This window comes from Musa acuminata, chromosome BXJ1-3, assembly GCF_036884655.1.
Source record: "Musa acuminata AAA Group cultivar baxijiao chromosome BXJ1-3, Cavendish_Baxijiao_AAA, whole genome shotgun sequence".
Classification (NCBI taxonomy): domain Eukaryota; kingdom Viridiplantae; phylum Streptophyta; class Magnoliopsida; order Zingiberales; family Musaceae; genus Musa; species Musa acuminata.
In genome coordinates this window covers 42,492,533-42,507,991 of record NC_088329.1, presented here as the reverse complement: position 1 = coordinate 42,507,991, position 15,459 = coordinate 42,492,533, and the positions used below count along the sequence as shown (strand labels likewise).

At 41.2% G+C, this 15,459-nt stretch overlaps 3 protein-coding genes across 3 annotated transcripts; 1 reads left to right on the top strand and 2 right to left on the bottom strand.

Annotated features, from left to right (window-relative positions):
- Positions 1-53: 53 nt before the first annotated feature.
- Positions 54-1,834, bottom strand: LOC103979520 (glucan endo-1,3-beta-glucosidase 8-like). The gene is made up of 2 exons (XM_009395695.3): positions 1,391-1,834; positions 54-1,247 (listed from the first exon to the last, which is right to left on the bottom strand). Exons 1-2 carry the CDS (start codon positions 1,741-1,743, stop codon positions 143-145), a joined length of 1,458 nt encoding a protein of 485 aa, XP_009393970.3. The 5' UTR covers positions 1,744-1,834; the 3' UTR covers positions 54-142.
- Positions 1,835-2,766: 932 nt separating this feature from the next.
- LOC103978735 (uncharacterized) lies at positions 2,767-7,993 on the bottom strand. The gene is made up of 3 exons (XM_009394642.3): positions 7,685-7,993; positions 4,878-4,958; positions 2,767-3,534 (listed from the first exon to the last, which is right to left on the bottom strand). The coding sequence occupies exons 1-3, from the start codon at positions 7,841-7,843 to the stop codon at positions 3,142-3,144; spliced, it is 633 nt and encodes a 210-aa protein (XP_009392917.2). The 5' UTR covers positions 7,844-7,993; the 3' UTR covers positions 2,767-3,141.
- A 113-nt stretch (positions 7,994-8,106) lies between these two features.
- On the top strand, positions 8,107-11,381 carry LOC135632332 (uncharacterized). Its single transcript, XM_065140812.1, has 9 exons — positions 8,107-8,264; positions 8,374-8,484; positions 8,567-8,632; positions 8,712-8,778; positions 8,884-8,984; positions 9,987-10,031; positions 10,104-10,439; positions 10,529-10,631; positions 11,102-11,381. The coding sequence occupies exons 1-9, from the start codon at positions 8,226-8,228 to the stop codon at positions 11,182-11,184; spliced, it is 951 nt and encodes a 316-aa protein (XP_064996884.1). The 5' UTR covers positions 8,107-8,225; the 3' UTR covers positions 11,185-11,381.
- The last annotated feature ends 4,078 nt before the right edge of the window (positions 11,382-15,459 follow it).

Genomic DNA, 15,459 nt, shown 5'->3' with positions numbered 1-15,459 from the left:
ATCTCCAGCTTTTTGGATGACAGAGAGTCAAAAATGGCACGACAGTTCGAGTGTACCTCGGGCTTCGTATCTCCAGCACTTAACCCATCAAGCTCCTGTGTTCTTGTTTGCGAGGTAAAGATGGATCGATGGCTCCCCTCTTCTATGCAAGCCCCGCTGCAGCCACTGTCATCAGCAAGGCCATGAAGCTCAGCGCTGCTGTCTTCTGTGCGTTGCTAAGTATCTGCACCGGGAACAGGCAGCTCCCCGTCGACATGTTTGTGGTCACGATCGTCGCTAACCCATCGAAGTTGCACGCCCTGACGTCCTGATCCATGGTCTGGAAGTAGCTGTTGAATGCGTAGGAGACGTTGCCTTCGGAGCTCAGCCCATTGCACGAGGAGCCATACCCCAACGCCGTGCAGTCGGCGTTGGCACAGGCATAGTTCACGCTCGAAGGTATCGATCTGAAGTTGCCGCGATCCTCCACGTTCAGCACGCACCACTGCGCCGGTAGGTGCTGCACTCCCTTGGCGCCGACCAGGTACTCGTCTTTCCCCTTGCCCGATAAGTCCATCGGGAACTTGGGCTTCCCGTCGAACGTGAAGATGCCCCAGTGGCGCTCGAAGTTCCCCGGAAGCACGCTCTTCATGTCCTCGTCGAGCAAGCCGAACAGGTAGAAGTCGAGTGGCCCGGGCCGCAGCGGCGTGCCCTCCTTCTTTGCCATCTTCCTCGAGAACCCATCAAAGAACCTCTTGGCGTAGTCTACGTTTGCGTTCTTGACGCCGTCGGTTGGCCACCCAATCTCCCCGATCGTGATCTTCATGTCCGGCACACCCGCCTTCTTCACGGACCAAACCAGGGTGTCGTAGTTCGCGTCGAACACATTCGTGTACTGGGCCCCTTTGTCGGTGACCGGCTGGCTTCCGCCGTCGAAGAAAGCAAACTCGACGGGGAAGTTGGGGTTTTGGTTGAGGCTAAGGAACGGGTAAATGTTGACCACAAAAGGCGCGCCGTTGGAGTTGAGGAAGCGGACGATGTCGACCATTAGCTCCTCGATGTCCTTGCGGAAGCTTCCTGCGGATGGAACAGGGTCATTGGCAGGGGAGAAGTAGACGTCTGCGTTCAAGGGCACGACGGCCTTGATCCGGTCACCGACTCCGGCCTCGTCGAGAGCACTTTGGACGTTTTTGAGCGCAGGGAATGTGGAGTTGATGAAGGAGCCATTGTAACTCTTGAGAAAGGGCTCGTTCCCTACAGCCACATACCTGTATACGGTCATAAATTGCAAGGAACATTAGCGCTTGACGGCAGGCCTTTGATCGAACAGTTTGTGATGTTCGATAAGAAAGACGATCTTGAGCACAATCTCACACAAAAGCACAAAAACAGTCGACTTGCTCGCAATTACTTGATATGAACACCGCCTTCATGGTCGTATTGGGTGACGTTCTCCTTCACCCACTCGGCGGCGTGCTTGTGCTTGCACATGCGCTGGAGCTGGTCATTAGGGATGGCGAGCATGACCTCGATGGCGGTCCCGGCGAGGGCGCCCACGGTCCAGGGGTCGGCGTCGAACAGCTTCACCTTCCTGATCCCGTTGTCCTTGAGCATCTGGACCACCGTGGTCGGAAGCATCGGGTGGGACATCATGGTGCCCCAGTTGACGCCGACGCCATCGGCGGTTGCAGGAGAGGGGAGCACCGCCGCGGAGACGACGAGGACGATGAAGGCCGTCCAGGCCATGACTCCGGGGGGGACCATGGGACCGGGATCGTGCCCTGAAAGCTGGAAGGAGAGACTCCAAGTGGGTTTCTCGGACGGATCTCAAGGGATGAATGGGGTTGGGGAGGGAGATTTAATGGGGGAAGGGAAGCAAGGCCGGAGGAGGGTTTTGTTGGTTTGAGCGAACCACCATTGTTTTCGGTTGGAGTTTGCCGCCCTCCTTTGGGAGCGGGAATGGAGCGGCTTCAGTGAATCGGCGCGGCGTGGCTTTTTTGACAAAAATGCCCTAGATGACACGGTGGATTCACCATCATCAGTCGTGGCGCGATCGAATGGCCACGATCATTCCACGCACGTGATTCGCTCGTTTTTGATCGGGCTGTCGACGGGTCCCATACCATAAGATAACTGGAGCCTTTATATATTGATAAAAATCACAATCTAAATATTACTAGGCATATATATATTAAATTTTGTTGAGATAAATATATTATTGACAAATTTTGAAAAGCAAATTCTTGAAAAAAGTTTTTATTTTTGAGAAATTTTTGTTAGAGCACTTTAATTTTCAATAACTCTCACAAAGCACTTTTTATGAAATAAATCAATTTTCAAGAGATACAGTAAAAATGACCCTCGAATAGAGGATTCAACGAGATTTATGAAGAAATAACAACCCTCACCACCCTCTCACGAGGAAGGAGACATGTTATGAAGGGTTCGACAATGTCATCGTAATTGCCCACTAAACAGGGGTAAAAGAAGATAATAGATTCGATAAGACAATGGAAAAGGAAAGTGATGAAAAATGAAGACAGATTAATGGCAAAATGATTATTTTATAAAAATACTCCTTAAAAAAAATTTAAACTTGAGAAACTTTACAAGAATTTATCAAAGATAAATTATTTTCAAAAAATTCAACCTAGATATATAAAAAAAAACCCCTATGTTTATTATTAGCATAAACTACAATTATGAAGAGGAAAGAGACTCTATGGTCTACCCGAAAGTGTGTACGCAAAAGAGTACCAATCGTATCACACTCCAACTTCAGAATGCTAAAGTGAAATAGCAAGCCATCAATTATTAACAACATACATCCATCTTGTACATGAATCTCCCATTCATGTACAAAGCAATTACCAGACTCAAAAATAAATCTCACACCTGACAACATAAATAGCGAGTCCATTTAAAACAAAAAGAAAAAAAAAGAAAAGAAAAAGATGACTAGATCAATAGAGTAACGAGCAAATAATGGCACACGATTTATAATATAGCCAGCACCAATTGCCAGATGCATCATGTAGCAGGACAGGCGGAGAGCTCATCTTCAGAACTCAGCCCTTATTGATATATCTTACTTGGATGTTGCAGATCAGAGATTTGAGGCTGCAGTGGTTGAACTAGATATGCATGAGGTTGGTAGAGTTGTCAATAAGATTCATGAGGCCGGCTATCGGTGTGAATGTCCATGGATGAATCATTGGAACCAAGAGAATTTGTACCACGGTTTTCATTTGGATCATGGTGGTTCCTAGATTCTGCATTCCCACTTGGGAGGACACCATTTCCATAAAACCCACCTCCCTGAGCAAAATGATATGGCTGAAGGCTCCTGCGTACAGGGCTGGAAAGAGCATTTGAGAAAACAGAGTTTTTGGCTTGATCAGAGTGACCGCTACGAGGGGCAAGTCCGACTGTTGGCTGCCCGAATATACCAGACGTTGGTTGGATGCCAGAGTTTGTAACATGCATTGTTGATTGATGTTGGAATGGTGATCTTGGGGAGACTAATGCATCTTCTCCAGCATAATCCATCTCACTCTGAGAAAATAAGTACCAAGTAAACAAATAGGTATTCTTTGTATTTTATATTGCTAAAATTAGATATAGACAGCACTGAGGGTATATATACATGTTTCATTTCACTGTAGTGTGAGAAAAGGAATAAAAAGGGCACTGCTTACGGCAAGATAATGTGATTGTTGAGCATAAAAAAATTTAGTAGTATTGCTACTTGTATCAAATAAGCAAACTCCCATAACCTCTGCCACTTACTAATGTAGCTATAAAGAAATTTTGAAACATAAAACCCACAAATGACCTGATTTTGCTATTAACTAAAAGATCCCAACAAACATATCAAACCAGTTAGATCTATCACTTCAGTAAAATCGCCTAGGTATCGCACTCCAATTCACACACACATATTGAGCACAGAAAAAATTTCATGCAAGATAATATCTAACATCAAGAAAATGTTGGGTTATATTATGATGACTTGGAGCTAATTTAATCTGTGATCCTTCAGATGGCTGGATATCTTGAATCGTGCCCTTGAGATAGTGAAATAAGCCGCCCTGACAAGAAATATATAAGTAATTTTTGAGTTTTTTGAGCACCAATGAACGCTTTATTTTAATATTTCAGAGGATAAATTCAAAAACACCAATTTTTCAAGCGATATATGTGAAATTTTGCCTAACATGTTAATGAATAATATAAGCAACCTATTAATCAACTCAAGGATTAAACAACTTTGGGAATAACGCAAAACCATCATAGGGCTTCAAGTTAACACTAACAAGAGGTGCATCTTGAACAATGGTGATAAATGACTGACTATAATCACACACAGTGAAGGAGAATGAACTGCCAAATACTTAAATACAGCACAACTTCCACTTCAAAACTAAGGCATATGCTCATTTATGAATCCTTTAAAATATAAAATTTCTGTTCTCTGAAATCAACCCAAAAGGCTCGTTTATGAAAGAACAAAATTGATTTCATAAGTCAGTTCAAAAGCAACAAATGGTGTAATTATGCACGACATATAGAAAAGAAGCTAGATACATTTTTATATTGACAAGCATAGCAAAGAGCATATATTAGTTCACAAAAAGTTCATGGCAATGAAAAACCAGCATCTATTTTGGTAATAAAACAATGAAACAGAGAGTCCAAATCCTATTATGAGAAAGGAGCTAATGTACATCAAATTGCAATCTTAAACATAATCAAAGTATGCACTAAATTACAAATTTGAATATATAAAAACAAAAAGGAACAAGAAGATAATTCTTGATGTTGCTGATGCAAATAATATAGAGAAACAAAATGGAAAAAAAGATGTATATAAAAGAGAAAACAAAATATAATAGAACCTGCATATGGGTAACTATATCAGCAACTGTAACCCGTCCCCCTTCCTCGTGTTTTCTCAAGATCCATTCATAAAGCTTCTCCTGCATAACGTACAACAAAAAAGAAGTACACAAGTGGTTAAGACATATCAAATTCAGAGGAGTTGCATAAGACTTCAAATAGAGAAGGCAATATCAAGGACACAGAAAAAAACTCAATCAACGTTCCCACTTGTATACACAAAAGAGGGACCGCCATCTGGTGTGGGGTTGGCTGAAAGTGGGACATAAAGATGATACTAATTGGTCCACCAGCACCAAAGAATGTCAATAGATTATAAGGAAAAAGATGATACAAGAGAAAAAAAAAAAAAAAGAGACGAAAAAATAAGTAAACATTACAAGAAGAAAAAAGAGGATAACAATGTATCTGCACTTGATGCATGTGCTTCCTAAGGTAAATCTACCAGCCAAGAAGGCAAGAACATCCTTTTTTGTTGGTAGAAGTAACGTGTACCTGGATTCGATGCATGTCCTTCATAAGGTCAATTAACCAGCCAATACCATCTTTTTTAATTGATAGAAGCTAAAAACATCCTCTTCACTCTTTGATTAAGAAAAAGATCTTATTTTGACACCCAAAGTATATGAAACTTTAGCCTGAATCATGTCTCTTTAGTTACGTAAATCTCATCATTGAGATCACCTTGATCCACCAAATCCAACTTCGTAACCCCATAATCTGGTGCTAGAATTCAGTGCTCAGACCTCTTGCTACTCGATTATGGAAAGCATCCATCACAACATTATGACTAGCTTGATTGTTATGTCCTTTGCCCTCTGGATGGAGTTGACCTTCTTAGACATACTATCAAGAAAGGATCTTAATCGATGACTGCATTACAATAAATGGTTCCAAGACTAATCACTATATAAAATGTTGGGTTATATTATGACAACTTGGACGTAATTTAATATGTGGATATCTTGAATCAAGACCTTGAGATAATGAAACAAGGTGCCCTGACAAGAAATATTTAAGTAATTTTTTAGCAACAAATGAACACTTAATTTTGATATACAAAGGAAAATTTCAGAAACACCCATTCCCAAGGGATATGTGAAATTTTGCCTAACATGTTAATGAATGATACAAGCAACCTATTAATCAACTCAACAACTAAACAACTTCAGGAAAAATGCAAAACCATCATAGGGCATCTAGTTAACACTAACAAGAGGTGCATCTTGACCGATGGTGATAAATGACTATAATCACACATAACATGACAGTGAAGGAGCATGAACTGCCAAATGCTTAAATACATCACAACTTCTAGTTCAAAACTCGAGGCATATGCTCATTTTGAAATACTTTAAAATATAAAATTTTGTTCACTGAAATCAACCTGAAAAAGCTTTGTAATTTGATACCTTTATATTCTCTTGGTACTTAATTGTCATCACCCTCTAATTGAAGTTTCTTAGCAACTGGCCTCAAAAGTTTTCAATCATTAGGATTTGTCAACTATAAAATTGAAAAGAACAAACTAAAAGTTAAGCATGTATAGGTTGCCAAATTGTTGAATAACTTAATAGTTATCGTGTGCATTTATTGTAATGTGCGTTGACACCAAAATCAATCTATTAGTGTATTGCAACATCAAAACACTACTATATCATAGGGCTAATTACATATTACCCCCTGTAGTTGGCTACCTTAATTGTCTCGGCCACCTCCGACAACGATAAGGTCCGCTCTCACCCGTGACACCACCCGCCTCCACGAGGAGCGCTTCGCTGGCCTCATTGTTGCCCATCTCGCGCCGCTCTACATCTGCGTTGATGCTAACGCAGTTGCCCAGCAGTAACTACATCAGCGTCAACACAAATGGTGGTGGTCGTCGCAGCGTCTATAGCGAAGATGGTGGCCACCTCGCCGCTGACCTGTTGGGCGAATCCAACCCGAAGCTAGGGTCACTGAAGCTCTTGCCGCTTCCCCCGTTCTAGCATCAATTCTGACACCACCTTTTGTCGAGCAACCATTTCGCCGCTCAGCAACTGCGTCAACACCGACGCAAATGCAGAGCAGCAAAAGGGTAGATCAGCGAGAGGTGGTGTCAAAACTAACGCAGCAGGAGCTCCGATGACCCCAGCTTTGGGTTGAGGCTAGGATTCACCCAACGGGTCAGCGATAAGGCAGCCACCATCTTCGCTGTAGACGTCACAGCGACCACCACCATTTACGTCGACGCCATCGCAGTTGTCATGCATCAGCATTGACACAGATACCACTCGATAACTGTGTTAACATCGACATAGATGCAGAGCAACATGGGACGAGCGACGATGAAGTGGACAGTGCGCTCCTCGTGAAGGAGGGTGGCGTCGCGATGAGAGCAAACCTTGTTGTCGTCGAATGTGGCCAGGCAACTGCATTGGAGTCAACGCTAGCAACATTACCATCTACCACCAAACATTAAAATTATATTTTTATCTTTTGTTTTCGTGTTTCCGTTGGTAAAATTATTGTAGTTAGGGTAAATAGACCTAGACTTAGATGTTTCACTTTCGTAATTATAAAGATATCAATATAATTTTTTAAAGTATAAGAAAGTATGAGGATCCAAACGCTAAACATAACTAACTTCAGGGATAATATGTAATTAGTCCTGCCTCATATGATTATATGCAAGAAAGAATAAGAAGCCATAAAACTAATCGTCGACTTCAAAACAAGGAAAACAAAGCAACAAACGACGAAGCCTTGGAAATAGATAAGGATGCGAGAAAGGGGACAAGGCGGGGGGGCAAAGAGAGGACCTAACCAGGGCATGGCGCTCCCCGGCCTGGAAGGATATCTTCTGCTGGTTCATGGCCTGCGTGTACAGCTGTGAGAGCGAGTTGGCCGCGCTGCAGAAGGTCGAATACAGCGTGCGATCCACCTCATCGAGTCGCGTCGCCTCCGTTTTCCGCTTCCTCGCCATCGATTCCGGGAAGACCGCGATCGACAGGACGGATCGATCGAAGACGAAACCCTAGGAAGCCACACAAAGAGGGGCGGGCGCGGGGGGTGGGAGACGGAGAGAGAGAGAGAGAGAGATAAGAGAACCGCTCTCTACCCTCTTCCGCTAACCTGTCTCTGTCCCATCGGCTTCACAACAACCCGAACGCGAAGTAGATAGAAGCAAACAGAACGCAAGGCTTTGGGTTGGGCCCGAATTGGACTTTATTGGATCATTTAAAGGTAACCCGACCCGACCCGACCCTTAGTGAAGACCGTCTCCCTCGGCCACTTCGCGATCCCCTTCGCCGCCGCCGTCACCGTCCCTCCTCCCTCGTCGTTCTCTTCGTCGCTCAGCATCCGCCATGCAGAAGAGCAACGTCCCGAACCCCGCCAAGGCGGAGGTATTGCCCCTCTCACACTTCTGTCATCGTCTCTTTTACTCCTTACCTTTCCCTTCTCCCACGTTTCTTGATCTCTCTGTTTTACTTCACTGCGACTCTTCTCCCGCAGCAATCGTACCCTCGCTTCTCTCTTTCCAGCCTTGGATTTGGGCCACCCGCTCCTTCCAAGGACCCCCTTCCTCCACCGCCACCTGCCGTGGAAGTGCTCCCCTGCGAGGAGGTAACTCTCTCTGCCTCATCTCTCGACCTCTCTATGACCCGATGTTTTTCCCCTAAAAAATCCTTCATTTTATTCCTTCCAGGAATCGTCGGAGCCGAAATCGAAGGTAGAGCCTATCGTCATCGACGACGGCCTTACCCTTCTTAAGGTAATCGTTTTCACTGCGCATATCAAGCATTTTCCATCTTTTTATTTGCCTTAACTTCCTGTATTTGATCCTCTTGTAGGGAAGAGTTAGCACTTTTGATGTGTTCGGGGTGGCCAACTCGGATTTGGTCCCAGGAAAGTATGAAGGTGCAACCGTTTTCCCTTTGCTCTTCTTCCTTCTACTTGCTGATGTTGGCTAAATGGAATCAAGGATGTGGCTAAGAGAGAAATTGGTTTTACTGCTCTTGCCAGGGGGGCTGAAGCTGTGGGAAGGCTCACTTGACCTTGTCAAAAAATTGCATTCGGAGATTGAAGAAGGCGTGCTGATGCTCCGTGGAAAGCGAGTTTTAGAGGTCGGTTGCTTGATCCCCAGGTGATATTTGTGCTCTCTAGAATGTAATATGCCATGGTAATTAGGGACTCATTGTCTTGCAATCAATTATGTTACATTAGGTTTGAGTTTTTTTTCCTTTGAACCAATACCGATGTGCATGCTTAGTTCCATTTGTTTTCGGGAACTATTTGCCTCATAACCATCACTATTTCTTGTGCTTTCCGAAGGAAATCCTGATGTCTTGGTACACTTATCATTACAATTAACACATAAAAACTTACTTAATAAACACATGCATGTGCCTGGTTTCATGCTGAGGCATCGGTTGGCTACTAGCATCTGTATTAAATCATTCTAGTTGATGTTAATAGACACATATCAGAATGAAAATATTCAATGTCAGAAGGTTCCTATAAAGCAGGTGCAGATAACAGTTCTTCTTTTTCAATGTTTCCTGATAAGTTTCTATAGAAATTATGAGATCCATAATGGAAGTTCTTTGGGTATCAAAGGTGATGGTTTGTTGGTAGTCTATGAGTGGTATGTATAACTGTATTGCCTGATTTTAGCAATAACATGTTCCTCATTTTCTGTGGACAAAAGAGTCACTTCTGATATCACTGTCTTTGGTTTATAATATTATATTGAACAACTTTGTTGTTTCTCAGATACCAACCAATCTCTTGAGTGTTTTAAACATTCACACTTAATGTTCATTTATCTGCCTTTTAGTTACCGGGAGATTTTATGATTAGTGCAAGAAAGTAGTTAATGTGTTTTGAATTTTACAGGTTGTCTTTCTTATTCTTGAGTTGTTTCTATTGTTGGTATCGGGTCAAATTTTCGTATTGGTTGCCTGTTCTTCATTAATGCAAATAGATATACTTTTTCCTGGCCTCAAAATTGTGAAAACCATGACAGTTTGTTCTTGGGTGGGCTCAGTACTTTGTTGTAGTTATGCTAATAAGTATGTTTAACCATTTGTTTCACGTTTGCCGCTAATCCTTGGGTCATCTTTCAGCTTGGATGTGGACATGGCCTACCAGGGATCTTTGCAGGCCTCATGGTATGCTCTCTGCCTCAGCAGCTATAATACCTATGTTATCTGTTGCAATTTCTCAACTTTTTAGTATTTCAGGGTGCAGCAGTTATCCACTTCCAAGATTTCAATGCTGAGGTGCTTCGTAGTCTAACCATACCAAATGTGACAGTGAACCTAAAGAAAGAGTTGAACCAACAACAGCCACTGCTTACAAGCAAGACATCAACCAGCATCACCGCTGACGTTCGTTTTTTTGCTGGTGATTGGAATGAAATTCATCAGCTGCTCCCCTATGTTTGTAGTGCTGACCAACGAAAAGCAACAAATGGTGGTTTAGAGGAAAAGTCATGTGATGGTTATGATGTTATTCTGATGGCAGAAACTGTGTATGCACTGTCCTCCCTTCATTGTCTTTATGAGCTTATTAAAAGGGTTAGTGCCTTTCCTTCAAAAAGATTCAGTCGATCATGCTTCCAAGTAGTTCTATCGATATGATCTCCTCAGAATCATATACATTGCAGTGCATGCACCGCCCATCTGGAGTTGTCTATATGGCAGGAAAGAAACACTATTTTGGTGTTGGTGGTGGTACAAGACAATTTGTAAATCTGGTCGAAGAAGATGGTGAGTTATGCTTTGTTCAAACTGTGAATTTTAGCATGTTCTTGCATTCTTTCATCCTGCTGTCATTTTCTTCCTTGCCTCAGTCCTCTAAAAGTTTTCATTCATGATCATGGTTATGCTGGTTGATAGGCCCCGATCTGTAGTATTTATGTTCAATTTACTGCAGATGCCAGCATGAAAAGAAAAAGAAATAAGAAACATTAAGCATCTGTGTCAGAATTTGTTTGCAACGTATATCTACATGTCGATGTAATGTACGCTTCCGGCAGAATATCTTCTCCAATTGTTAAGAGTGTGGAGTATTTGTTTTTTATTTGTCTCAGGTAGCAGATATTATGAAATTAATTATCACAGGTACTTGATGTGCATATATGTAATGTGGGTGGATGACATGCATAAATATTCGAATAGCGGCATCCTTTGTCATCTTGTTTGATCTATACTAAGAATTCTTTGCAACTTCTTTCCAGGTATATTGACCGCCTGTTTGCTTGCTGAAGTTGCTGATGGCTCCTCAAATGTACGGGAAGTGTGGAAATTCATGTTCAAATAGACTAACATCGAATTGAAGTGTATAACATTGGCATCATCTTCCAACCTTTTCATTTTGGAATATCATTTTTCCTCTGTATCCAAACGCAATGTGTGACATGCTAAACTTTGTAACACTAAACATGCATTTCACTGTGGCTATGTTAGAATCCATCTTCCAAATGCTATGGGAATTGTTGAATGCTAATTCTCTTTCCATAGTCAAGTCAACTCATTTTGTATTCAAAAGAAAGAAATGGTTGAGATCGATGGTTTTGAAGGCAATTAGACATACTTTTTACATGTCCAATTCTATCTATGAATTGTTCTGCATTTTAGGAAGAAAAACATTTTCACATAATGGTTTAGCATGCAATTTTTTCTGTCTATGGTTTAGTCACTTATGAAAGCTTGATAACTTTGAGTAGCTGCATACAGTTGTTTGCGATTTTAAAGAGGTAGTTAATGCTTGACGTTATTAAAGCTCAACGGCTACTGCAAACCCAATTGCTTCGTGTCAAGTTATTAGTCGATTTTAGTGTTATGTGATCGATACCTCAACATTACGTCTTTGATCTCATATCGCATGCCTCGTGAGTCGGCGTATTATAACTCTACCAAGGCTAAAGATGCGTGACATCAATATATATGTGTAATAATCCTAAAGCCACACTATGAAAATAATAATGTAGCAAAAAATAATGATATCGTCTTTGATATTTTGATCATATATGATTGATGTGCCATTGTGTCTCAAATATTACCGATCACATTATGACCGTTGCACGCCACACACCCCATGGATTCGACGTAATGTGACTCCACCAAAGTCACCGTTGCACGCCACACACCCCATGGATTCGACGTAATGTGACTCCACCAAAGTCGACGATGCATGACATCAATGCATATTTACAAGTGTAACGGTCCTAAAACCACATTATATGAAAAAGAGCATCCATAGGTTCGAAGTCAACACTTCAATGGAACAACCAATTTTGACTTAGAAATCAAATATTGTGTTCTCTAAGATCATGACTTAAGCTAACGTGTGGTACAACCAAAGCTTATTCCCTTGGAGAGTCGTTAGTGTCATAAAATCTATTCAGAGACGTCACATGTGCATCATTTTATTTTATGGAAGAACTCGATTGATTTCACGAGTAGTAAACGAAGACGTAATTGACCAGTCATAATAAATATTCATGAAATTTCATGGATCAAACCTACGACTCCGTCAGAAATGGCCGATCCCTTCCTCCAATGGCTTCTCCTTCTCTGCCATTAATGACTCGAGCCGCCCACATCAATACCTTCCAACTGCCGAAGACCTCAACGTATGCTGTACGTCCGCTAAATATATACCACCACGAGTCAAACCTATCGATGTAGACGATGGCCTATAAATACTCCGTACGACGCCGGAGGCCTCTTCATCTCGAATCCAACCTTTCTCCTCACTTCCTGCAGGCAGATAGACGCGATGGCTTCACTGAAGATTCACGCTCTCCTCTTTGCTTATGCTTTGCTTGCGGTTCTCTTGCACCCTTGTCTTTGCCAAGACATCGCAACCTCGACGATGACCAGCTCGAGGAAGTTTGATGGTGAGTGCAAACGCTCTCTTTTCTCTCTTGTCGGTGTCGATGGTGGAGTAATTGTTGTCGTCGTCGGTGCATGTGGTGCAGGGAAGGCCATCGATCAAGGAATTGCTTATGTGTTGATGCTTCTGGCGCTCTTCGTTACCTACCTCGTCCATTGAGCTTCTTCGCTCGTAGCAGTGCAATTGTTTGGATGGAGAGACCCTTCAAATATTCTGTGATTTGATCCCTTTTATCTTCTCTTCTCTTGCTAATTCTTCGATTGGAGTTTGTTAGCGACTGGTCTCGATGTTTTCGATCATTAAGATTTGTCGACTATGAAATCGAAAAGAACAAATTAAAAGTTAAGCATGCATAAGCTCTCAAATCTTTGTGTGTGGTGATGTGGATGTCGATGATATCCACATGTGCTATGATCCTAAAATAACCAAGAGGGTGGCCCGAGTGTCTATTGAGGTGCTAAACACGAACGAGACCAAAATCCGATCGGGTGTCCAATCGAATCTTTTTGACGCTTAAATTAGGACTGAGATGAAAAGTGGAGTCACGAGTGAACAATAACTTAATAATAATAAATTAGTGAGCTTTATAATAAGTTAGGCTAAGTAATAGTAAATTAGTAGACTTTATAGTAAGTTGAGCTCAAAGAAATATTTTACGATATAAGTGGGTTTGGTACGATCCCTATGATTATGTAGTTAATACATTGTTTGGGTCCCACCTCAAAGAAATATTTTATGATATAAATGGGTTTGGTACGATCCCCATGATTAAGTGAGTTATGTATTTAGTGAGTTTATATATATATATATATATATATATATATATATATATATATATATATATATATATATATATATATATATATATATATATATAATATGATGTGTATATTCAAAATCATCCAAAGCATCGTGTATGTTCAAGAAGAAAAAATTCAAAACAATGGTCGTAAATAAAGCTTTCTCTTACACGTGACATATTCGATTAGGAAAAAAAAATATTTGATGCTATCATTTAATCATTTTTTTAACACATAATGTTGTGAGGGTGAGTACCGTTGATCGTGAGTCAACACGACTTGGTCTTGACCCAAAGATATAGGATCATTTGAAAAACCCTCGTGATCATCCTATGAGATAGTTGCGGGGCATCAAGGCCTCTAAGGTGATCTTCGAGTAGACTTTGAGTGTCGAGTCTAGCTTCTTATAACGTTCTCACACAAAGATCGATGTCATAAGGAGTTTTCCAACCCGACTCTTCTAATACTTAGGTTAGCTTTGGGAAAGTATATAGTGTGAATGGATTTTCTGAAAAGAGGTCTGACACCTGGGCAAGCACCGAGGGTCAACTTTTATACTTGAGCGATCGAGAGGTCTGCTTGTAACCGTCATAAAAATATTTCTTTGGTGTTTTGTTCACAGGGGAGATAGGCCCAATCAGCCTCCTATGGGTTGTCGTCCATGGAGGTTAACTAAGGAGAAACAAGTTTGAATGATCGTTCGGGGTCCATTATCCATGGTTACCGATAGGATAAATTCGAACACCTTTCCATAGACCATTATCCATAGGGGTCGATAGGTCATTATTACCCCCACATCACTAGCGAGTGGGGGGAGGGGGGGACTTGGCCCTCATCCTCCATATCAACATCTAACATCTGGATGGTGATCAATTGTCGGGCTACTCTGATTTGTCAAAGCATTCTCTATCACATAACAACTATTAAAGTTTTTAAATAAATATTATGTTCCGAGACAAATAAGCTCTCATTGTGTAGTACAATTAAAAATAAATGGATATTAGACAAATATCAATCGCGACTCAATATTAAAAGTCTAATTCACATATCAAAGATAGTTTATTAATGACTTCTTAGGGTTCATTCCAGAGACGATAAATCATTTAATAACATTTTATAAAATAACAAAGACATAGTAAACCATATTACAATTTAAATTTCCCTTGAAAAGCCCCCCAATTTAATAACCTAACCTAATTGGTTCTCCCAAAATAAAAATAAAGAGGATGACGTGTCCACTGAAACACTACACATGAGACGAGCCCTCGTAATAAAGTCAAAGTGTGTCACCCGCTTGACGTCGACGTCGCAACTGCACCGATCACCGCTGTCTCCACCCACTCAACATGTCGTCTTCTCCGTCGCCGGTCGGAAAGGCATCCTTTTAGCTCATCAACAGTTGTCCTCAACGTGTGATCCCTTTTTTTAATCGTGTATGCTTCCGCACGTAGTTTCATAATAAAGAAACATATTTAGATATATCAATCAATCAATTAATTCTTTTTGTGAACATTATGTTCTTAGATGGATAGAATCTCACACTAAAGAACGATTGGAGGTGGAGATGATATGACTGACTTAAATATCGAGTCTAATCAAAAGACATATGACAAAGCACCAACCCAACATGCTGATAAATGATTAAATATTTCCTCAACCAACAATTTAATATTGTAAAGCTCTAACGCCCGAAGCCTAATCGATAGGAAGATGACCACTCACCAACCCAAATATGTTGATAAATGACCAAATATTCTCTCTACAAACTACAAGACTAATAATCACTATAAAAAATAGCTTCTTACAAGCTTTTATTTTTATTTTCTATTATATAAAAAAAACACTAACTTGAAATTGGTGCCGTTTTCGCAAGAAATAAAATATTTTTTTGTTCACG

Excerpts from the sequence above, each read along its gene's own strand:
- LOC103978735 (XM_009394642.3), bottom strand. The coding sequence starts at position 7,843 with ATGGCGAGGAAGCGGAAAACGGAGGCGACGCGACTCGATGAGGTGGAT. Across the intron at positions 4,959-7,684 it reads CCGGGGAGCGCCATGCCCTG|GAGAAGCTTTATGAATGGAT; the intron begins GTTAGGTCCTCT and ends TACGTTATGCAG. Across the intron at positions 3,535-4,877 it reads ATATAGTTACCCATATGCAG|AGTGAGATGGATTATGCTGG; the intron begins GTTCTATTATAT and ends TTATTTTCTCAG.
- LOC135632332 (XM_065140812.1), top strand. The coding sequence starts at position 8,226 with ATGCAGAAGAGCAACGTCCCGAACCCCGCCAAGGCGGAG. Across the intron at positions 8,485-8,566 it reads AAGTGCTCCCCTGCGAGGAG|GAATCGTCGGAGCCGAAATC; the intron begins GTAACTCTCTCT and ends TATTCCTTCCAG. Across the intron at positions 10,440-10,528 it reads TTTATGAGCTTATTAAAAGG|TGCATGCACCGCCCATCTGG; the intron begins GTTAGTGCCTTT and ends TATACATTGCAG.
- LOC103979520 (XM_009395695.3), bottom strand. The coding sequence starts at position 1,743 with ATGGTCCCCCCCGGAGTCATGGCCTGGACGGCCTTCATCGTCCTCGTC. Across the intron at positions 1,248-1,390 it reads GAAGGCGGTGTTCATATCAA|GTATGTGGCTGTAGGGAACG; the intron begins GTAATTGCGAGC and ends GACCGTATACAG.